The 24,000-nt window shown below is 41.7% G+C and overlaps 1 protein-coding gene across 1 annotated transcript in view; it reads right to left on the bottom strand.

Annotated features, from left to right (window-relative positions):
* The window catches only part of LOC125289304 (phospholipid-transporting ATPase ABCA1), a 160,116-nt gene that overhangs the window by 93,777 nt on the left and 42,339 nt on the right, over positions 1 to 24,000 (bottom strand). The window contains exons 11-14 of the mRNA XM_048236058.1: positions 21,561 to 21,758; positions 12,251 to 12,456; positions 11,546 to 11,722; positions 856 to 1,078 (exon numbers count right to left, since the gene is read on the bottom strand). Coding sequence (XP_048092015.1) covers positions 856 to 1,078; positions 11,546 to 11,722; positions 12,251 to 12,456; positions 21,561 to 21,758 — 804 coding nt within the window. The remainder of the gene's footprint in view (positions 1 to 855; positions 1,079 to 11,545; positions 11,723 to 12,250; positions 12,457 to 21,560; positions 21,759 to 24,000) is intronic.

Here is a 24,000-nt window from a genome sequence, read left to right as displayed (position 1 = left end):
TCATCAAAGAAAGAAAAAGGCTGCATTTTACTTCAAGGTCCCATTTACGTTCCTCCATTAGCTAAATGCAATACTTAAGCTTAGTGAAGCAATAATTTAAATTCAGAGCTGATCATTGCTAATGTTAATGGTTTGTTAATTTTAATGACCTGAATAAAGTTAGGAGAACCAAGATGAACCTTAAAAGAATCCAGCATAATGTACTGATGTTAAACAAGCCATGCACCTCAGTATTTAACAGTAATTAACCCTGAGGATCAAGTAGTTTTCTCACACATGTATTTTTTCTTGACACATTGGTAAATGGGACCTTAAAGGATATGAACCTAAATGTAACTTAAATGGGTTACACTTTACTTGACAGTATCGACAGAGTGACAAGAGTGACATGACAGTGTCATGAACATGTCATAAACAAGTCATAAACGTTTATGACATAACGCTTCTGTTATTAAGTGACATTCGTTTTTTGTCATAACAATTTAGGGTTAGGATTATAGGTTTAAGGTTAGGGTTAGGGTTAGGATTAGGGTTAGAGGTTAGGATTGGGGTTAAGATTCATGTGTCATGACAGTGTCATGTCACTCTTATGTCGATACTGTCAAGTAAAGTGTTACCCTTAAATGCAACCAATCGCAATAACAGCTCTGCCAAATAACATTCTACTGTTAAACCTGTTGGTGATGCTTTGAGATCTGGGCTCTTAACCACTGACCAGCTGATTTCCACCCAAATAAGCCCCAAATGTGGACCAGAACTGGCCCACAGAACCCAGTCAGGTGATTGCTTTCTGGGTTCGACGGTTGCAATCGACGGTTGCAATCGACGGTTCGACGGTCAGGCCGGCCGACTGACCTTGACCATGACACTGATAAGCGCGCAGGGCACGGTCAGCAGCACCATGTTCTCGATGAACGAGGCGAACCAGAGGGCGCCGTTGCGGGCGCCCACAACACGCAGGACCTCCTTCAGGCGGTTCTCCTTCTCCAGCACCAGGGACTTGATGATCTGGCACACTGTGTACATGAAGGCCAGCACCAGAAACATGGGCAGCATGACCCCGATGCTGGACATGAAGCTGGGGATGGTGGAGGAGAGAGAGAGAGAGAGAGAGAGAGAGGGGCATTCAGATGGAGGAGGAGATGAATGGGTGGGTGGATGAAAGGATGGATATAGATGCATAGATGGCTTGATGCATGGATAGATGGGTGGATGGATGGATGGATGGATAAATTCATGAGGAGATAGATGGATAGATAGACAGGTGGATGAGGAGGATGGGTAGATGAAAGGATGGATGTTTAGATGGATAGATGGATGGGTGTGTGAGGTGTGTGTGTGTGTGTGTGTGTGTGTGTGTGTGTGTGTGTGTGTGTGTGTGTGTGTGCATAGTAGATGCAGTGTTTCCATATGAGTCAATGTGAGATAAAGACCCCCTGGTGTAATTCATCACTCCTAAGATCATCCTGTTATGAGAACAGATTGTTTGATGCATGGGTGAGTATAAACATGCCACACGGTTATTGCATAAACATATGCATACATTACATGAAAACACTTTAGAGAGTTGCCGCAGAGCTTTGTTTCGTAAAGAAAACCTTTGCTCTGTTAACAGAAACCCTCTTCTTTAATCTGCTTTCCAATGTTGTCATGTGCATATCATGTGAGATAACACTATAGCATATGTATCTATTTGCACACAATGCTATATAATAACTTAAAAAAACGGCTTCAAACTCTGGCCATGCACTGACTTGTAATAGGCAGAGTGGCGTCTCTGTCGTTTATGATATGCTCCTAGAACACCTGGTATTGTGCTATGTAACACATTCCATGCAGGAACATGACCTGCTTGTCAAATTTGTAAGGGATAATGGACGACACGGTGGTCTGTTCACAGAAGTTAATGCACGGTCGAGGTTGTAAAACGGCCCCGACGCGAAGCGGTTTAAACCTCGTAGTGCATTAACTTCTGTGAACAGACCACCGTGGTCCATTATCCCGCTTATTCCACTGTTGCCACTTGCGTTGTGTTCATTTCCTGTTACAATGTTACGTTTTAATCGCTAAAACTGTCTTGTTTGTAGAACTAATTTCTTCCGACACATATCAACTAATTTCTCAACTCACAGGACAAACTGCCGTACCTAGTTCTAAATGGATGGTTGCTACGGCCAAAGGCCAGTCGTTAGTTCAATCTCTCCCGTTGTCAAGCGGGCGTATCCCAAGATTCTGATGAACTTTAGCTTTGAAACATCGCTTTTACTTAGCCTGCTGTCATCCATCTAGCTAAAAGCCACCTCCGTCATATGCTACAATGTTGCAATGTTCTGAACGTCTGCATTTTACAGCTCAGATGCAACGTGACAGTTCATTTAAACTTCACAACGAGTTCGGCGAATTAATATACAAGTGTGATACGGCCAAAAAATGGATCTACTTCATAGGTGTGCAGATAACATACGGTTAATGGTCGTTCTAAATTACGTAGGACAATGGGAAATTCAACCAAGCAGTGGAATAATCACACATACGCACTTAAAACAAATGTGTTAACTGTGTTATCCCTATCTGGACACAGAGATGTGTTAAAAACAAGAGCAAGGGTACTACACTCTTAAAGCGAATATGTTGAAAACAAAACAACTTGCGTCCAGATATCCAGATTGTTTCCAACACATTACTTTTGTTATTCGTTACACAGTATGTGTTGAAAAAAAAACACAACTTACTTTGAAAATAACATAACTTGTTGTTGAAAACAACAACACAACTTGCATTGTTTTTAGCATATCTTTGTGTCCAGATCGGGACAACACATTTTGTGTTGTTTCCAACACATTCGTTTTAAGAGTGTATCATCCTCAGACAATCAGTAGGGTTGATCCTTGAAATAACTTTTGAAGGTTTGGGTTGCTTTGGGTAAACACGTAAACACCAGTCATTTAATTTACTCTGACTAAAATTGATGAAAAGGTTATAAACACAGATTAATGCATCATGTTTTTTTTTTTTTAGAAACCCAGAGGAGCTCACTGATTCATCTCTGCTGTGAATATATTACCAAATTTGATCCTTTGACTGACTGCTGTAATACAAAAAAAAAAGAATATATTGACGTGGCAAATGCCAGTTTATGAAAACTGATGGCCCCTGGAGTCTGGACAATGTAGGCTCGATAGAGTATTTGTAATCAAAGCTTGGCCCCACAGGATTTTATGGATTTAGCGGCAAGGTTATTGGAAACCTTTGCGTATTTGAGTAAACCCTTGGAGACGGCGCCTTGTCTTCGCCTGGCTCATTTATTACAGCACGTCACAGGCCGAGGAAGACACATGATGACCGGTTGTTACCAAACAAAAGGACTATATTAAACACACTTCATAAGGCCACCAAAATGTCATGTCAATATCTTACTGGCAAGACTGGGATACAAAGTGCTGCGCACACTTTATTATCCAGCATCCTCCAATACATCAAACTCTCTCAATGCTTGACAACGTATAGATTTCATGTATCAATAATGTGTGCACAGCGCAAATACAAATCCAACTATAGCCTATATAAAGCCATATACAACCTGGGGTAACTTTGTTTCTTTAGGTGTTTTTTTAGTGTTTGGTCATGTTTCTAAATAATCTGTTCTGTTCCCTTTCGTTGGGCTTCATGATCATGAGAGCTGTACGCTGTGTTCTGCTGGGTGAGCATGATATATCCCATCTGAGTTGTTACAGTAAATGCTAAAAAAAAATGCTCTTTGAGGAATTCTTAATCAACATGAAAGTGTTTCTTTTCTTCTTTTTTTCTTGAGGAGTCATCCCTCCATCCTACCTACTGGCCCATTTTGCATTTTGCTTGGGTGGATGGAAGCAGAAAAGGACAAAAACTCATTAAAAACAGAAAAAAAAGAAATAAGAGGTGGTGTTCATGGGGGTGTTACAGAAGCCCAGAATTTGTTCGGGGGAATTGACATTTTGGCAAATCCTGATGGGCAGAGTGCCTACTCTACCCGTTTCTATGACAACATCATGACAGGCGAGCGGAGAGAGTTGTCTTAAGGGGGAGAGAGAGCGGGGAGGACCGATGGGGATTTTGGGGGGTTGGTCACTGAATCACAATTGCCCACATGTTTTATTAATTTAGATTTCTGTTTTGTTATAGTCCCCCTTTGTTCTTTATTTTTCTCTCTCTGGTTTCCGGGCGATCCTCTCACTTTGTAATGATTTAGCGGAGCTGACAAAGCTCGTAATGGTGACATCCGGAGAGAGATGGAAGCCGCACCTCACACCTCCCCTGGGAGGACAAAAGCACTTTTAAAGTCAATATAACATGGCTGGCCCCACACCTCATATTAATTGCAGATTACTATGCAATCCAGTGGGGCCGAGCCGAGCCCATTTACCCGATGAGAAGAGTCTTATATACAGTAGGCCCCTCGCCTGCCCTCCTGTTGTTATCAGCCTACGTCAGTGGGACGATGCACCACAACATTGTGTTACACTTGTTCTGCTTTTTTGCCCTTTTTGCTTTCTTACTCTCCAACTAACTTTTCTTCAATTTGTATTCAACTTTGTTTCAATTTACACGTATTTCCGTCTGGTTTTTATCCATTTTTTCATGGTTCCTTTTTTTCTCTTCTTTTTTTAAAAAACTTTTTGAACTGTTTCTGTGAGCACTTCTTTCTCTTCCTTTTAGCACCTCTTTATTTCCTTTCATTGACATCTCCACTGTGCTGTTTATTTGTTTGTTTGTTTGTTGTTCTCCTGTGGATCTCTTGCCACTCGCCGAGCAGGCACCTCACACTGACTGAAGACTTCCAACATTCCATTCGCTTTAACATAGCAGCATCTACCGCTGGGATAACACACACACACACACATACAATTTCCTGCACAGATTCCTTCTGAAAACCTGACATTTAGGATGTCTATTCACTTGAAATCACAGACGAAATGAGAACACTCATCATCTGAAATAATTTATGGTTATCTCATTTTTTGTCTCTCAAAAACCACACAAAAATCTATGTACATAGATTCACAATGTCAAGAAGCCATGTGAGGAGATGAAAGCACAGCTTTTTATACAGGGCTCTCAGAATTATTAAATGGTGTATTTTTTTTCTAAAAGCACGAGAACTAAATAGCAGAAATTAGTTCCGCATAAAAGCTCAGGCGGAAAGCAGCATTGGAAATCAATGCCAATTCTGGTGAGGCCTTCCAAAAACTCTCCTGAGCATCTTTATACAGTTCAGCTTAAGAGGAATCGGCACGCGCATTGGAGACGGGTCCAAGGGGGCCCTAATAGAACTAAGTGGTTCTGCTCACAACAAAACATTCCAGTTTGGAGGATTTTCTGGGCACCAAAGTCTGAACTATTATGTGGTACTGAAAGACGGCCCCGACATACAGTATAGTGGATTGTTGACAAGTACATGTTGACGCAATGGTGGCAGACATAGCGACATTACATCAGGTGATATCAAAGGTTAGGCTATTAGGCCAGAGGTCAAGTTGATGAGTGTTGCTTCCTTAATAAGATGGTAGGGACACGTCTTTCTCTGGGTTGGGTTATGAAACAGGTTACGCCATTTTACCCTTTTTCTTCCTTTCACAGATATCGTTCTGTGCCTGTCTCGTCTGTTTATTTAAAACATGTTTGTTTTTCATTTTTTGGCACCAGCATTGCTGTTTTGCTTTCAGTCTTTCATCCTCCATCAATCAACCCCTCTCTCCTCAGTTCCATGTGCTAGTCATTGGCCTCCTCTCCCTCTTGCGCACAGCAGGACTCATTTTTGGTCACTGGGATGTTATTTTGGTGTTTGTTTACCTCTCTGTCTGTCTCTCTGGTACCCCCTATTTTTTTTTTCTCAGCCTAAAAAAGGCCCTTTACTCTTTTTCCCTCATCCTCTCTCATTCATCCTTTTTTACTACCTCCCTCTCTACCTCTATTTTAGTTTCTCTCTCTCGCTCTCTCTCCATCACTCATACAGTCATGCCCTCCCCTGTTTCCTCTTCCTTCCTTCACCATCAACTCATTCATCTCTCTCTCTCTCTCTCTCTCTCTCTCTCTCTCTCTCTCTCTCTCTCTCTCCCCCTCCCCTGCCTGTGTCCATGTTTCCTCTCCACGGTCTGTCTCTCTATATCCTGGCATCAGCCCCGGCTCTGTGACTGCAAGGTCACTGGGGTTCACTTGGGAGCACTTGGCAGTGAGGGCCTTTCGCTCCTGGGGATGCAGGGGCACATATCCCCTTTCTTAGTTAGGGACCTCTCTGCTCCAGACAGGAAGCCAAAAGAAACCAACAGAGAGGATCTCTTTTCAGGTCCAAGTGGGGACTTTGACGATAGAAAACACAAAAAAGGAAAACCAACTGTAATGTGATCCTGCCCTCTGATCGTAGGGGGGAAACAAATTGATTCGGTAAGATATTTTGGCACCTGGACTGGCTGTGGTGGGATTTTCTGACTCCTGGTTTTGTGAGCGATTAAGACTGCATACCTACAGGGACGGCAATTCATCCTCGGCAGCATTATACAGAATTCATCATAACTGATTATTTTCCTGTTTATTTCAGTTAGACTGGATTACAGGGGATAGGGAGTTATCGACTTCACCATCTGTGATAAGTCAAAGATTCCAGACTTTAAGATTTCAAATTGGTTGAAAAAATAATGCACAGATATCTACACCTGCTCAGCATCTGCGTTTATTCACAACAGCGGGATACACTGTTGCTGGTATAAACCATGTGAGCACAGTATATTAAGATACATATAGCAACACAATTTACTGACTTTTGACATTGTGGCCAATTAAGATGTTATCCCAACAGGTATACGTAATGCACTCCCCATCACCATCATTAGACTGAATACTTCATTATCATTAAATATTTACTCATAAAAAAGGATTTTTTTATTATCATTAGCATTCAATTTGTGATGAGATAAAGGTTCTACACCTCAAGATTCAGACATCACTTAATCACTAAAATCTAAATCTTCAGACCATCTGGGGCATTAAAAACAGGACCCAAATTTAAATTGCGGGCAAAATGTCACTCAATGTCTCAAGAGTCTCATGCTTACAGTAAACTAAAGCGGTTGTGTAGCATGTAGGTGCGATGGACTGACTCCACCGATTTTTGTGATAGGATGTTGTTAGGATTTTGCTGATTGTGTTAAATACTTGAATACATTTTGCCTCGTTATTACTGACGTTGTTACGGAGCCCCTAAGGGGACATGAGAAAAAAAAATCTAAAGTTTAGTTTCATGTGCTCACGTGAAACTTTCATGTGCGCACATGAAAGTTTCACGTGAGCACATGAAAGTTTTGTGTGCGCACGCAAAACCTTTACACATTAGTTTCACGTGCGCACATGAAACTAAACTTTAGATTTATTTTTGCCCTATGTCCCCTTAGGGGCTCCGTACGTTGTTATATCACTATTACTAAAATTATTAGTTTAGGCCCTTTCACACCAAGTCTGAATTTTCAGATAAAATATTCAAATAAATTCATGCCGGTGAGTAAATGTGTTTTATATACAGCTCTGGAAAAAATTAAGAGACCATTGCACATTTTCCTGATGTCATCCTACGGTTGCTGAGTGACATTCGAATGAGTTGACGGTCATATTCAAAATTCAGATAACACTGCAACTTTGAATATGACCGTACAACTCCATAAGATGACACCAGATTGGAAAAATGTGCAGTGGTCTCCTATCATTATGTGGCATAGGTCTCACTTAGACACAGCTTTGGTGATCCAGCCCTGTCTCTACACACACATCTCTCATGTTGATCATGCGCCAATGCCGTATCCCTTCTGTCCTTTTCCATTGAATAATGTCCTCCATCGATCTCCTGAATAGAGAAGCATAAAGACTTTGAGGTTTCCTTTTCATAGACGATGCAGCCGTGACCCTCAACCTCACTGTGAAAGTAAAATAAAGGCGAGGGTTTCACTATTTGAATTACATGAATAAGAGCAGGATTGCCTTGCTTCACACAGTGCAGTTTAATTTCTATACTGTAGCTGACAGGACATGACCTTTTTTTAACTCAGACATTCAAACAGACTTGCAATATACTTGTGCTTTATTTTCCTTCTACTAATTAATCATTGCATAATGGGATGCTTAGGATGAACAGATATTACTATGATATATAACTTTATATTCACATATTAGAAAATATTTATTTATAATATCAAACAGTCATGTCAGGTATGTATAAAGATGCTAAGGTCATTCATATCCTTTTAGCTTGTGCTTTAGGAGTTGCAGTTGCATAGCCAAAGCTCTTTTATTTTATTAAGTTCATTAAGATTAGTTTCAGTGGATTTGTTAAAAACCAAGCTGCCCATGAATGAAATTACTTCCCACAATCTAGAATTACTTATAATCTTAATGCCTATTTACTGTTATAATTTGGAGTCCATGCCCACGTTTTTGGAATACAAAATCAGTCTGAGTACAGCATCTCCATAAATAAGAAGTGTCTGCTAAATGTAATGTAAATAGCAACTGCCATTGCTGGTTGCTGGATGACGATGTTTTTAATAATAGGTGGTATATTGATACAGTGGGTTTGATAAAAACAATGCTGTGCATAACCACTGTATTTTAGACATTTGTCTTTGGAATTTAACTATTCAATATTAGCAATACTCTCAGAGGCAGGAGTTTCATACTGATGGCATATGCCAAGATGTTACCACATCTTCCCTGATGCCCTACCTGCAGACTGCTGCTGGCTATAGAGGCTGGATACCTGCTTATGTGTGGGTTTTCCAGCTATCAGTTCCCTTGTGTTCAGGGACAAAGAGGTCATGGGGCTTTCCGATAGGAGGTATGGCATATGCTGCGCTTGCCACTGGGCTCAGTGCAAAATGGTAGTCGCCACCACATGCACGGTCAACACCGAATGCGAAGTATATTCCCCCAACCCTTATTGTGACACCTTGTATAACAAATCCACCAACCCTGAGCAGTCAGTGAGCTCCAACTCTTTCCCACAGAAATGACCTCTGACCCCTGTGACTTCCCTCACACAGCAGCACACAAGGCAACATCTAAACCCTGCCTCTCCCCTGTGGTGTTTGGGAAGGTCACAGAGTAGGGTCAACTCCCTCTTTGATTATGGAGCAAACTGCTAGAGTACCAGGGATAGGACGTGGCTAAGGAATGCAGGAACACAGTGAGGATAGTTAGCAGACGGAGTATCTGCAACCTATTTTTGTTAAATAAGGAAAAAGTGCAGCCCTGAATGCACTTAGTTATTGCGGAGTAGGCTATGAGATGGAGGATTGTGCTGCATGGGTGCTGGCTTGGTATTCAGGTTTAGTCTACTGAATGAGATGAAGGCAAAGTGTCTATTCTGACAAAATAGAAGCAACGAAAACAGCTCCATGAATCACAAGTCATCAAACAGCTCAACACTTTCCAAAATGCTCGGCAGCTTATCGCCTCAACTGTCTTTCTACATGCTGGCCTGTTATGTCCGTAGATGACTGATGAAGTGTTTAATACACATCCTTGTTAGCTTAGCTCCTACTGTACATATTTCTCTCTTTGAGCTCATTGTTGTAACCATCCCACTTCAACTGCCCAGGTAAAACACTTTTAAATATGCTAATGACTCATTGGTGGAATAAATGAATAGTGAAATAAACAAATGGATAAAAGCAAAATGAGAATGATTTTTTTTTTTTGCTGGATTTTTTAAATTACATTTTAAATTCAGATAAGGGGCTGCTCCTCCAAAAAACTGAAAAATGGCTCCTGCTTTTCCGCTTACCAATAGAACATCGGGTTTGTGAAATGCCTTTCGCTGCATTCATGACTGGTTTTCCGAGGACAAAAACATAAAACAAAGTTGTACAATAAAAAATCCTGGGATTAAAACCCATTGGAAGAGAAAGGTACTTTCCTCTCACGCTTCATTGAACCTTTTGGTGCATCATCTCTTCGCAATTCCACCCTCAATTATTTATGAATGAAATAACAGTTTTCAAGTGTTAATAATTAATGCTGAACGCCCAGTGGCTACACGGGTGGGGGGTGGCGTGGGGGGGGGGGATGGTGAGGGTAGAGAGTAAATGGCTGTGGGACCTGGGGTATTGCAGAGCTTTATAGCTCTCATTCATCTCGCAGTGATCATTAATCCTTTGTTTTTCAAGGAAGGGCAAAAAGCGGAGCCGACTGGCGCTCCGTCGCGACAGGCAGACAAGCAGGTTTGATTGCCTCATCCTCGTCCGCTCGTACGGCCAGGGGAAAATAAATCAGAAGGGAAGAGGTATCATTACAGCGCCGCTCCAAATGCCATTACAAAGTAGCGTCATCAGAGGCGAAAGGGCACGGCGAGAGCCTCGATCTGTTTTTATCTCAGGTGCGGGTCAGTGGATGAGGATGCAGTCGCCTTGCTATTGTAAAGACTGAAATGGAAGGCTGAGTTAGTGAAGCTTGGTCAATTGGGGAGGGATTTAAAGCATTTTTGAAAATCCATGGAAAAATGACTGCAGTCTGGTGGGTGGTCACAAAAGCAGATGTGGGCACTATCTCCGTGCTCTGTGTTTGGACATACAGATGTTTTCAAGACAACCCACAACTGCAGAACAGACATCTGCAGTTCCATGAAAAGATAAACATGAATGAAACAGGTCATGAAGGCTATTACTGTGGATAGATGATATCTTCACCTGTAAGCTCATGTCAGTTCTCACCAACTATTAATTTCTGACATTTTTGACATTTTCAGTCAGTAGGTTATTTCTTTATTCTGATATATTTATTTTGCATATCCACTTTGGTTTTAGTGTGTATTTTTCTCACTGTTACTGGTGTGCCTTGCTTTGTGAGACACATTTGTTTAAAAGCTCTGTGCACATTAAAAATGTATGCTGGCCAGTGCTTTGCAAACCAATAGCTCTGTTTTGTCCCCTAATGTCCTTCCAAGTACACTTAACTGGACAGAAAAAAAGAGAAGAACATAAAAAGAACAGAGAAAACTAAAAAAGGAGAGGGAAGAAGCAAAACAGAGAGAGATAAAGAGAGAAAGAGAGAGAGGGAGAGAGAGAAAGATAAATAGAGAAAGAGAGAAAAAGAAATAGAGGGAGAAAGATAAATAGAGAAAGAGAGAAAAAGAAATAGAGGGAGAGAGATAAAGAGAGAAAGAGAGAGAGGGAGAGAGAGAGAAAGATAAATAGAGAAAGAGAGAAAAAGAAATAGAGGGAGAGAGATAAAGAGAGAAAGAGAGAGAGAAAGAGAGAGGGAGAGAGAGGTAAAGAAAGAGAAAGGGAGAGAAAGAGAGAAAGACAGAGAGAGAGAGAGAGAGAGAGAGAGACCCCCATGGTTCTGAAGGGACACAAAATGGTTGTAGGTGATGGATAAAGCCATTAGCAAGGTCCCAGGGCTTCGTGAGTGGTGTCTCCTGTTATGTGTGCAGGCCAAGTAGAATCCTTTATTGCCATAATGCCTCTCTCCCACCATAATGAAGATGCAGCTCTAGACTCAGATGTACGTCCGCGTTTATACTCACGCGTCATCGACGTAGCAGGGGTACGGCATCTGTTGGGCGAACACTCCGAGGGGCTGGCTCTTGCCCGTGTGTGTCTGAACGATTCCCTGGTCGATCATGTCCTGCAAGTAGGCGAACCCGCCCCACACGTAGCGCATGTCTTTAAACGAGTGGTCTCTGGCTCCAGGGTCCCAGGACCTTATTAAACAAGCAGAGAAATGATTGTCAGTATCGAGCAGAGAGACTGGACACTGGTTCCACCCCTCCTTTTGCACCTAAACAGGCCGCGATGGCAGCCAGGGTCCAGGGAGGTGGTAAAAGATATGGTAACATTATCGGGCCCATCCCTACGTGTTTGTGATTCCCCTGGCAGCCGTTGCCGTGAGCAACTTCTTATATTGAATTTACGAAGGTGGCATGAGATGGAACAGCAATAATCTGACTGACTGACTGATTGCACAGTCATTGCACTTTTATTTATTGATACCGTGTCGTTTGTCAAGCATGTAAAATGCCTTGAAGCAAGACTTTATTTTTTCTTGCCTCTTTTTGTCTTGTTCATTCAAGAATAATCTGTACCTTAGAGCAAGAAATTGATTATTGTGTGTGTATTTTCTTATATTTTCAGATACAGTTTATATTTTTAGATACAATTTTATAAATCCTAGTGACAAATCCAGACACTTTTTGACTTGACAAATCCAGTCAACGTCAGATAAATCCCACCTGTCCTTAATCTTATCGCTTCGCTCCACGTCCTCGATGTCCATTCTTATCTTGTACTTGACGAACGCGGGCAGCTGAGTCGCGTTGGGCACGAGGCCCTCGAACACGATCCCTGCCCAGTAACTCTGTTGATCTATCAGCTCCAGTGCTCGGTCCACCATTGGTCCCTCACCCGCTATGGCCTCAAACTTATCCAAGTCCAGGCACTGTGTCGGGGGGGAAAGAAGACAACAGAAAAATAAGAAAACAGAAACAGACTCCTAGCTTCACAGATATGCCTGCATGAGAAACAGATGTCCAAAACAAATGCCCAAACAAGCAGCACAGCACATATACAGTATATATGGTTCCAGGTAAACGTCATGCAAGCAGATTGACAATGCATAGAGCACAGTGCTGTCAACAGAACAGGCGTAATAAGACATACACACACTTATCTATGCTGTGGCCCCGGAGTGCATGACAGAGAGCAATGGATGGAGAGGAAACAAGGTGAAGGCCAAGAGGCAGAGAGAGAGAGAGAGAGAGAGAGAGGGAGAGAGAGGGAGAGACAGAGAGTGTGTGAGGGGTGTGAACCTATGTATTTCCTATCGATACGGAACGCACCGGCAAACAGAGTTGCAAAATATATGGAACTGCCGAGGGACAGACTGCAGGCCATCCCAGCTCGAAAACCCTCCGCCTTCTCTCACATGTCATTCAAATCTAATGAGCTGTCACTGCAGAGGCCTGTCCCGTCCCTGTCAGCTGCCACACTGCTTATTAAGGTATTTTTGGCCAAGGGGAGAAGGTCACATTGATGCCTGGCTGCACACCCCAAGTTTGGTGCATCCACACATTAAGGTGTAATGAGATGTTCTCCACTGCTGCTGGCTCCATTTCCTCTCCTCTCCTCCATCCTTGTTTCTCTCGCTGGCTTTGCTTGTGCGTTGTTGCTCTGCATTCGCTCCCATTACTATTGCAAACTGACAGCGTGCGGGCTAATTATGCTAATTAGTGAAGCTAGCGCGTCATATAATGATTGTCAAAGTTTTTTTTTTTTTTTTTTTCTTTTTTTTTTTTTTTCCCGTCATCTACTTCCTGAATTTTTGGTCAATCGATACCGGGACACGAAACACTGGTGCACATGAAATTTGGTGGGTATGTAGCCCCACTAGACTTTTAAGGAAAAATTTTGTTTTAGGCCCCGGGGACCACTCCCCGTGCTGGGCCCCCCCCCCGCCCGAAAAAGCAGTTTTTCCTAAATAACTACCTGAACCGTGGCACTGAGGATGAAGAATCTTTTATGGTATGTTGGTCTCAAGGGCCCACATCAACCTGGCCCATAATCACTCATTTGTGATTTGCACCCCCCCGGTAAAAAATGAAAATGCAATATCATTCTGCTTTAATCGCCCCTATCTTCAGTTAAGATGTTCAGAACTGCACCAAATTTTATGTGTATGATTGACCTGGCATTCTCTGGGGGTATGCCAAGTTTAAATAGAATTTCATCCATGGGGGGGTCTAAAAAAATGTAGGTTATGTGTACATTTAGTGACTGTACACTCATTGGCCTGTAGATGGCGGTGCACACATATACACATGCACACACACACACAGGTACGCACATACTATCGGTATTAGAACGGCCGATACATAATTACAAATTCAGTAGGATTAAAAGAAAGCCAAATATTCATCATCATCATCATGGCTGCATTTCCAGTATTGGCGATAAGTAGTCGTTTGTCCACTAGATGGCGCATCGTTGCAGTGAGACGTAATTTTGTTGGAAGTTAAAAGTGGGTTGGAAAAACAATGGGCGCTTCCTACAAGGACTGTAGTTTACCGCAGAGAACGTCTAATAAGTACGGAGCCCCAGATATGTCACGGGGGAAAAAAAAAAATAAGTTGTGGCCACGAAATAGCAATTCGTTCCCACAAAATAATAAGTTGTGGCCATAAAATAGCAATTCGTTCCCACGAAGTACTAATTTGTGGCCAAAAAATATTAATTCGTTCCCACGAAATAGTAATTCGTTCCCACGAAATAGATAATTTGTGGCAACGAAATAGGTAATTTGTGGCCACAAAATATTAATTTGTTCCCACGAAATAGTAATTTGTGGCCACAAAATAGGTAGGCCTATAGGCTGTGCACTGGACAGCTGGATGAGCAAATCAAGCGCAACTCCTCAAACAGGAACAGTCGCTGTCACACAATGGACTGGGATTTCCATTAAAACATGCATCAGATAGCTGGAGGTGAATCTTCATTCCGCCCTCCTCACTCTCACTTTTTCCCCATCCTCATCTCATCTCACGCCTTCTACCCACACACCCATCACTGTTCCATTTCTTTGTTATTATTTGCATATGCTGCACGCTGATGAAATCATATATCGGGCACTTCTATCTTTTGTAAAACATCGCGTCGCAGAGGTGCGCTGACCCGAGGACCTGTGCCGAGATAGATGGACGGTCAGGAGCAACGCCGAGGCTGATGAAGAACCGGGACAAATGAAACACTTTTTAATGAAACGTAATTTACAAAGACATTGTAAAACACTGAAAGTTAATATTTTGTCACTAGCAACCTACATCTGTCCTCTGTCAAATACAGTTGCAGTTACAGCTCTGAACAAAACCGTTCAAGAGTTATTTAAGGAGAAGTCGAACTGCCCTACTTGTGATTGTTTAGAGATTTTAAAGGTTTTATAACAATGCTACAACTTCTTTTGCTATTCTACAATCTATTCACCTTTTCAGCGCCAGTAGGCTACTTTCTGTGCAGCCGCACACACACACACACACAGGCATGCCAAACAAGCATACACAAAAGTTTCAAGAGTGGGGGATGGAGTAAAAGATGGAGACAAATTGATTAGTGTGATTTATTTTCGCAGAAAGGATGTACAGGACTGAGCGGCGGTCATATTTTGTACCGCTATGTGGTACATCTAGTTTGATTTGGTTTCATTTGGGTTCATGTTCCGTGTAGTTAGCAGACAAACAAAAGTGTTACACTGCTATTTGTAGTTTTTTTTTTGCATCTGTCATATTTAGTTATATGTAAAGGGTTTCACAGCGATGTTGTTGTTTATTGTGTAATGGCCTCAAACCTTGTCGTGTAGTCTTTTTATGGCCTTGATCACTGTTGTGATTCATTGGGAAACATTTGCACAATCAATACCTGAATTCATTCCTTTCTAGACACATCCAACCAATACATTTGTAGTTGATGGCAGAGGACATCTATATTTTTCGTAAATAGAACTGCTATGCTATAAAAACAAGACGTATTTCAGCCATGTCTGAAGAGTCTCCTTCTCCTTCTCTCTCTCTCACCTTCTCTAACACACACACAGACACACAGTGTGTGGGAACTTAATATCCATATGCCTTCTCATTTGCTGTTATCCCACAATATCAGTTCTATAGTTCAAAAGCATTCAAAGTGCTTAATCTGAAACAAGGTACAAGCTCACATTGATAGCACCCTAAGGGTTGCAGCATTGAGTACATCAGGTTAAAGGGAGGGATGTCTATTCAGCCAAGACCAACCAGTTACTAACTAAACAGTCCTGAGTAAATTCTCTAAGGAAGAAGTCTGAATATGTTTGTGTGTGTGTGTGTGTGTGTGTGTGTGTGTGTGTGTTTGTATGTGTGTGTGATTTTTAACTGCCATATTTAACAAAAGTACCGTACAGTTCAGAGTGAGTATACCCCCTTCATATTCTCTAGGAAATTAAGTAATGTTGCTTTTGGACAGCTTGGTCTAATGTGCCCACCTCATCCACATCCCATTGGAGGAGGGAGAATGCTGACATCAACCGCCAGACCACCAGGGCTTAGGATCAGGCACAGGTGAAGCTAGCGCTTCAGGGTAGTGTGAGTTTGATGAGATTAGTGTGTGTGTGTGTGTGTGTATTTGTTTGTGTCTGTGAGTGTGCATGTGTGTTTGAGTGATCTCCATTGTATAACTCATCTGTGTGTGTGTGTGTGTGTGTGTGTGTGTGTGCTTGATTTTGTTAGTGTATGTCTGGATCTGGGAACTGGTTGGCAAGTATCACTGGTCTGCACTTGAGCTGATAAGGCTGCAGGCTAAGGTGAATTTAGCTCTGCTGGGCCAGGCTGCTGCCATAGGCGGAAATAAACACAACTATTTGCACCAGGATTCTGCCCCTGCGGATGCTGTGCAAAGTTCTCCAGCTGCTGTGCCTAAACACAGACGCACACACACACACACACACACACACACACACACACACACACACACACACACACACACGTCTCGTTCTCAAATCTGACTCTCACACACACACACTCAAACGCATTGAAACCCTCCCTGCTTTGGGTCTGTACCCACAGAGGACCCAGGTTTGTGTTCACCGTGAGGTCATCAAGAGGTCCCATCTCTCTCTCTCCGTCGTCAACGGTACACTCTTCACTGTTGTTACAGCCCTACTGGTTTCTGCCTGCCTATCTGTGTTTGTCTTGCAGGCCAGAGTTTTGGCACAGGTGCCACTAGTCACCTGATTACTGTACCAGGTGCTATAAGAGGCTGGGTGGTTGGCTGGGGTTCAGCGGTCCCTCACTCCATTCCTGCATGCGTTGCTTTTGTCTTTGTTTTGGATTATATCTCATTATTCTGATTTACACTTTACGACTATCATACTTATCCTGACTACATTTCTTATTTTCAGCATACATATTTAAAAAAATAAATATATATTTATCCTCCCTCATGTTATTTCACCAACCTGGTGGGTTTAACCAAAGTCCTTTTAGGCAAGTCTCTCCACTCGGCGGCAAAATCGCTTTTTGGGCACTTATCGGGCATCTATTTTGGTAGAAATGCGCCTGCGCAAGGCTTCACGATACCAATCTTGCTCCAGATCAGATCAGGCGAGATCATAACACATGATTGGCACGATGTCTTCACAACACACCACATTATTGGCTCAATGTATTCACAACACAGCACATGATTGGCTCAATGTCACTCATGTCGACGTTTTGCCGTGGAAGGGGTGGGATATGCGTAGACAACTACCATATTGGCGTTACAAACTAGCCCCATGCATTTCTATGGAGGACTTTTGGAGTGCTGCGTCTCCTCATTAGAAAGTCTCTGGTTTAACAAAATAAAGGCTAAACAAAAATAGCAAAGCTCTAAAAAGCACATGCATTTGTCCAAAGCAAAACAGACTTGCAAAGGTGGGTTCAGGAATCAAATACAGGCCGACTTTTGACTCACCCTGCTACTTTAAGTTGAAAGAAAGTTCATGACTTGACTCAAAAACTGACTAAAGTTTTGCTTTGTACCAAGTTTGTGTGTGGAATAGCTGACAAAGTCAAAGGAGCATCAAGAGCAGCATCTGGATTGGGTGTATTTAGAAAGCAGCGGTGCTTATGTTAAAGCTGTCTAAAGCTCGGCTGGATTGGAGTTTAGAGTACTATAAAGACATCATCGCCACTTTGAGAGTCTTGGTTCCTGGGGTGGGCATTTAGGGTGTCATTAAAAAGAGCTTTGTCTATGACACTGACAAATAATCAGGACAAAGTAATTGATTGCCCTGGTATCAGAACTAACTAACTAACTCTGTCTCTCTCTCTCTCTTTCTCTCTCTCTCTCATGGACCACACACACGCACACACACACACACACACACACACACACACACACACACACACACTCAAGATCTTTGAAAAGATGAGATGAGGCTGGTACTACCATCTCAACAGAGCAATGTCACATGTGGTGAAGTGCTGCATCAATTTCCTTATTCCTGGCAACGACCGCACGCTTCCATCTCAGCTGTGTTCAGAGACCCCTTAATGAGATCCAACGATGACAGGCCTATTTCATCACCAGGAATAATTCACATGGAAATAGGTGCTATTTATTGCTCTTAATGCCAGGAGTTAAAATATGAGCCAAAAAAGAATGGCAACAAGCGTATAAAATAATTGAAATGCCTCGCTGTACAAACATCACTCTCTCTCTCACTCTCTCTGTCTTTTTCTCTCTCTCTATCTCTCTATCTATCTCTCCCTCTCTTTTATTTCTCCCCCACACACACACTACAGCTCATTACACCAATACAATTATAATCACCATAGGCCAAATAGTGCCTTCTGACAGGTAAATGTGTCATAGCAGCTGTTTCACTGAAAGCCTTCAGAAAGATCACTGTTTGGGGCAAACCAACAAGGTCTTTAGAATGAACTGCATCGTTCAGTCTTTGTCCAATCTTGCTCTTCAGGAAAGAGTGATTTGGAGAGACTATACTGGCCCCTCAGTGGACATGCTGACCTATGCGGACTCCAAAACCCCCCATCCTGCCCCACCCCTATCTCTCACTTACTAAAGCAACACCATGAAAGAATTGATACACATGCCCCATTGGTGTCCATATCCAATGCCATGCAGCGCAGAGACAGTGCCCAGTTAGTCAAAAAACAACTGAATGGGTCATGATCCTACTCAATCAACAAGGTTACAATGTGCAATATCAAGCACGCATGCACTCTGTGCATGCATTGACAATGACTTTATTCTCCATTATTGTAAGTCATAGTAGCATCAAAATGAGTTTGAACTGAAGCCTTCATGTTTAGGAAAAAGAAGCGCATTGTGTTGCTTTAAGAGTTGGAGAGGGACATTTGCCCTGGAATCTTGCTTGCATGCACTGTGTGTGTGCACCATTTTGGATCTCCCCCTATATTTACAATACATAGCAGAATCACACACACACACACACACACTCTTTATTACAGTTTTTTCTGATTGCTTAAGCACATTTTTTGTAACTATGGCTTTTTAGCAAAACTCTACACACAAATAGGAAAACATTTCACCCAATCAGCAAAACATTGTAGTTCTCTTGCAAAAGCTAACACACCTTGCTTAACTCTTCACACCTTCGTAAGAATAGTGTTTTCGTATCAAACAGTAAACACGAGCCATCACAATAGTAAGCACACAATGTGCCAACTACACACTGATGGTATGAATAAAAAACACATCTGGCTTTTGCTTTCTCTGTGCACAAGGTACAAATCAGTCTACATTGTGTCGTCTCTCTCAAAATTTCGTCTACATCACATGCAATGTGCAATGTTGTGGGGAAAATATATTGTGCAATGCCGTATCCAGGCCTGACATGGCAATATCCCCACATGTAGACTGATTTGTTTGCCTGTAAAAGGGCTATTTCTTTCTCTTCTTACCCTTCCTATTCCCCCTCATCATCCACCTCTTGCTCCTCTTTCACCTCCTTGTCCTTGTCATCCTCTCCCTCTCACTTCTTCACCTCCGCATCCTCTTCCTCCTCTTCTTCCTCCTACTTCTTCACCTCCACATCCTATTCTTCGGCCTCCTCTAATTCTTACTCTTCTCACTCTTCCTGCTCCCTCCATTGTACCCATTGTACATTACCTGTGGCTTATTTATAGTGCTTAGGCTGATTGCACTATCAGTTATGAGAAAGTGTGCCAGAGAGTTGGCAAAATAGTGAAAATAATAGCCATACATAGTATAGATATAGATTTGCTAGGAGTGTGTTGATCATTTAGAAATTGAGTGTAAAGCATGAGTTGTGTTTACATTTTTTCTCAGTCGCTTTGGTGCTTTTCTCAGATTGAACTATTAGTTCAACCACCACAACATTGAGTCATTTGTGCACATCATAGTAGCAATTTCTCCTTCCTCTGAACAATTTGCAAATGCTTTTGGACATGTATCAGTTGATTTCATACAATTCTCTGCTGTTTTATAACATTATCGTTTGCTTATGTCATGTCAGTCAAAATGAACTATACTTAGGATGATGAATAGTCATTCCCAATAAAACGAATAGTCTTCATTTCATTGCTTGAATCATTACATACAACATTGTTGAACTAGTTATCAAATTTTGCCACAATGCTGTAGAATTGCAAATAACATATACAGTAAAAATGTGAAACGTACGTAATCAGTGTCTTGTACTCACTTACGCCCCTAACTACAGCAATGTGTAACTTTACTGTATTTTTCAAATGGTTGTATAAGTAGTGTTTAGTGCTGTCTTGAGCATGTTCAGGTAGTGTCACCGAGTTCTGACCTTTTTTGCATTGGAAAACACAGAGAATAAACCGTCATAATGAAAACATGACAAAGCCATTTGACTATCTTGTTCATAAACGATGGTGTCAAGACTTCTCATTTTGATGACACTGGCAGTTTCATTGACATGAATACTTGCTTTTATGGAATGGACTATCTATGTTGAGCAAGTGACGTGCTTTTGCAGGTTATCCACTAGGTTTTGCAGTTTGCACTAATTGTTTTGAGAAATGCACTAACTGCTGTGCAAATGTTAATAGTGATTTGAGAAAAGCACCAAAGCAACTGAGAAAAACTGTACAGTTCTGCGAAAAGAGTGCTGTGCAGTGAATTGTGCCTACAGTTGTGCAAAGTGTGTGTTACAAAATTGCAAACTGAGTGCAAAGCAGTGTTTGTGCTTTTAGTTTTGCAAACTCAGTGAGTGGTTTTGCTATACGTATTAATAGTTTTAGAAATTGTGCTATAAGAATCACAGTTATGTTTAAGCATTCAGAAAAAAAAAAACTGTAATCCTGTGTTCCTCTCCCGCCTCTTGGTAGGCTGCGGCTGGTGAGATGTAGAATTGATTACCATTCGACCCCCTGGGGGTCTCTTGATCCAGATTACCACATTAAGAGTGCAGAGAGCTGCTAAGGCCTGAATATAAAACACTTAAGCGGCGCTAAAAATCAATATTAATAGCCATCGCTGGCCCAAGCAAAACACTTCGACCACTGAAGCGTTGTCTCATTTAGGTATTGTATGTTGAATGCCATTACTGTCCTGGATGCGTGATGCACATCTTTTCCTTGTGAGGAGAAGGCTTAATAAAAATAGCTCCTCAGGATTAAAATGAACAGAGAACTACTAACATCAATTAGAGAGACGCTTGATATGATACACTGACTGGTTATTGTACATATATAAAGGGAGAAAGCGAGAGAGAGAGAGAGAGAGAGAGAGAGAGAAAGACAGAAAGACTCATGGTCAGCGACAAGAAAATAGATAGATAGATAGATAGATAGATAGATAGATATATAGTTAGATAGATAGATAGATAGATAGATAGATAGATAGATAGATAGATAGATAGATTATGAGAGAGAAAAATGTCATAGCATAAGAATAGCACAAAAAGATATCTAAGATTTGATCGATAGGGCAATAAGGACAACCTGTTTTGTTTTTGGAACAGAGAGAGAGAGAGAGAGAGAGAGAGAGAGAGAATCCTCTCACCCCAAGGAATAGGGTCATCTGTCCCAAAATCTGGCTGGTGGTGTTGAAGGCGTTGCGCCAGTCATAGTCTGGCATCCCCACGGGTCGATCCTCCGGGGGTCCGTTATACAGGAAGTTGGTGATGATTGCAGCAGTTAGTCCAGTCCCGTTAAGACGCTGGTCTATGATCGCTGCAAAGATGGGGTCCTTCAGCAAATCCTGAAAAAGAGAGAGAGAGAGAGCAGTTTTAATAGAAATTATAATAAAAACATATAATATCACATTTCATTTTACGATTCATGGTGCTAGTGATGGCAAATGATGATATTAGAGATGTATTTTTGCTAAAAGAGTATGGGGTGATTTTTACATGCCGGTGGAAATATGTTTGCATCATCCTCAATGTGTTTTTTTTTTTACCTCCCGCTGTCACAACACACAGAGTACAGCAGAGCTTCCTCCTAATTAGTGAAATGAGTGTTCACAGTTCATCATCTGTGCTGTCTTATCTCAGCCCTCTGAAACCTCTGCCTCCACAACTAATCTTCCCTCTCATTCCCGCTACTCGGATTTGTACCTCTTCTCTCCTCAAATGACCTCCCTTTTCTCCTCTTCTCTCCTCTAATGACCTCCCCTTTCTCCTTGTCTCTCCTCTAATGACCTCTAATGACCTCCCCTTTCTCCTCTTCTCTCCTCTAATGACCTCTAATGACCTCCCCTTTCTCCTCGTCTCTCCTCTAATGACCTCTAATGACCTCCACTTTCTCCTCGTCTCTCCTCTAATGACCTCTAATGACCTCCCCTTTCTCCTCGTCTCTCCTCTAATGACCTCTAATGACCTCCCCTTTCTCCTCTTCTCTCCTCTAATGACCTCCCCTTTCTCCTCTTCTCTCCTCTAATGATCTCCCCTTTTTTCTTTTGTCTCTGTTCCCCCCTTTCTTTGACTCTTTAACCCTCCTACTCTCTTATAGCGTCGGCTTCCTCATCTCATCTCCTTCAGACTGCTCTTCATCTATGTTCCTCTCCTCTCTCTGCTATCCTCTATTTAAATCTTCTTCTCCTCCTCCTCTATCTTCTATTTGTGATTATTAAACACTTTTCAATGATTTTGGATCCATTTTCTAAACTTTCTAAAATTAAATTGAATTTGAGATATAATTGCACTGAAAATTACCACTATAAAGTAGTAAATATATTTTTCAATTATGTGTTTTCATAATCACTGGAAGACATAATTGGCAATTATGGATTCATTTGATTACTGGCACAAACCTACATGCACGTTAACCATTCTCCTCATGCCACTAACAATGCAGACCAGAAATGTAGATTACTTTTCCTAAAACCCTTCACCTCCACGTCCACCTACGTCCTCCCTTCTAAACCTTTTTTGATAGTCTGATGGTGGACAGTCCAAGTAGAGTGTGACTTGGTCGGACGAGAGAGGAGAGAAGAGAGGAGGGGGACATGAGATAAGAGAAAAGGGAGTGGAAGATGAGAGGAGAAGAGAGGAGAGAAGAAAAGAGGAGAGGCGAGGAGCAGGGCTCTACACTAACATTTTTTTCCAGAAGCACTTGTGCGCCCAAGTTAAAAAATTTAGGAGCACAGACAAAAATTTGGGCGCACAGTCAGTTCTGTACTTAACTTACACATAATCTAACATTACACTGCAGCTAACAGTTAAACATGCCAGTGCACCAATTGTGAATATTAAGAATGACTGACAACATTTAGGCTACAGGACACAGGATTTTAAAGATCAGTGCCTATTTTATTTTCAGTCTGTTCCATTTTCCTACATTTTGTTAATGTAAAATAATATAATACATTGCCATATTTGCATTTAGCCTATATATCAAGTATCCTGCCAAATGTAGGCTAATTTATTTATTTGTGAATCCATCTGTAGCTAATCCAAATATGCCCATGGTGACCTATCTGACTGCATACTGCCTAATACTACTACTAAAACAGTCCATTTTCTCTTCCACTAAAAGGCATGTTAGGTTACCTTTCCTTCTCTCACTGCATTCTCAGAATCTCATCCTGTTCCTCCTATATCCGATGACTTCGGTGGATAGAACAACTAATTATGACCGCCGCTAGCGAAGTGGTCATATAATGATTGTCAAAGTTTATATTTGTAAATATAATTTGTGATTTGTGATTTGCACCCCAGTAAAAAATGAAAATGCAATATCATTCTGCTTTAATCGCCCCTATCTTCAGTTAAGATGTTCAGAACTGCACCAAATTTTATGTGTATGATTGACCTGGCATTCTCTGGGGGTATGCCAAGTTTCGTATAATTTCATCCATGGGGGGGTCTAAAAAAATTTAGGTTATGTGTACAAACATTAAATTGTGTGTACACATTTATCATCACTTACACAATGCAAGGGGACATGAATCAGCCTATATTTGCACGAACAACAACGGACAACAGCTCTTCAACTTTGGC

The sequence above is a fragment of the Alosa alosa genome, chromosome 24, assembly GCF_017589495.1.
Source record: "Alosa alosa isolate M-15738 ecotype Scorff River chromosome 24, AALO_Geno_1.1, whole genome shotgun sequence".
NCBI classification, from domain to species: Eukaryota; Metazoa; Chordata; class Actinopteri; order Clupeiformes; family Clupeidae; genus Alosa; species Alosa alosa.
The sequence above is the reverse complement of the archived record's forward strand: the minus strand, read 5'-3'. Positions and strand labels throughout refer to the sequence as shown.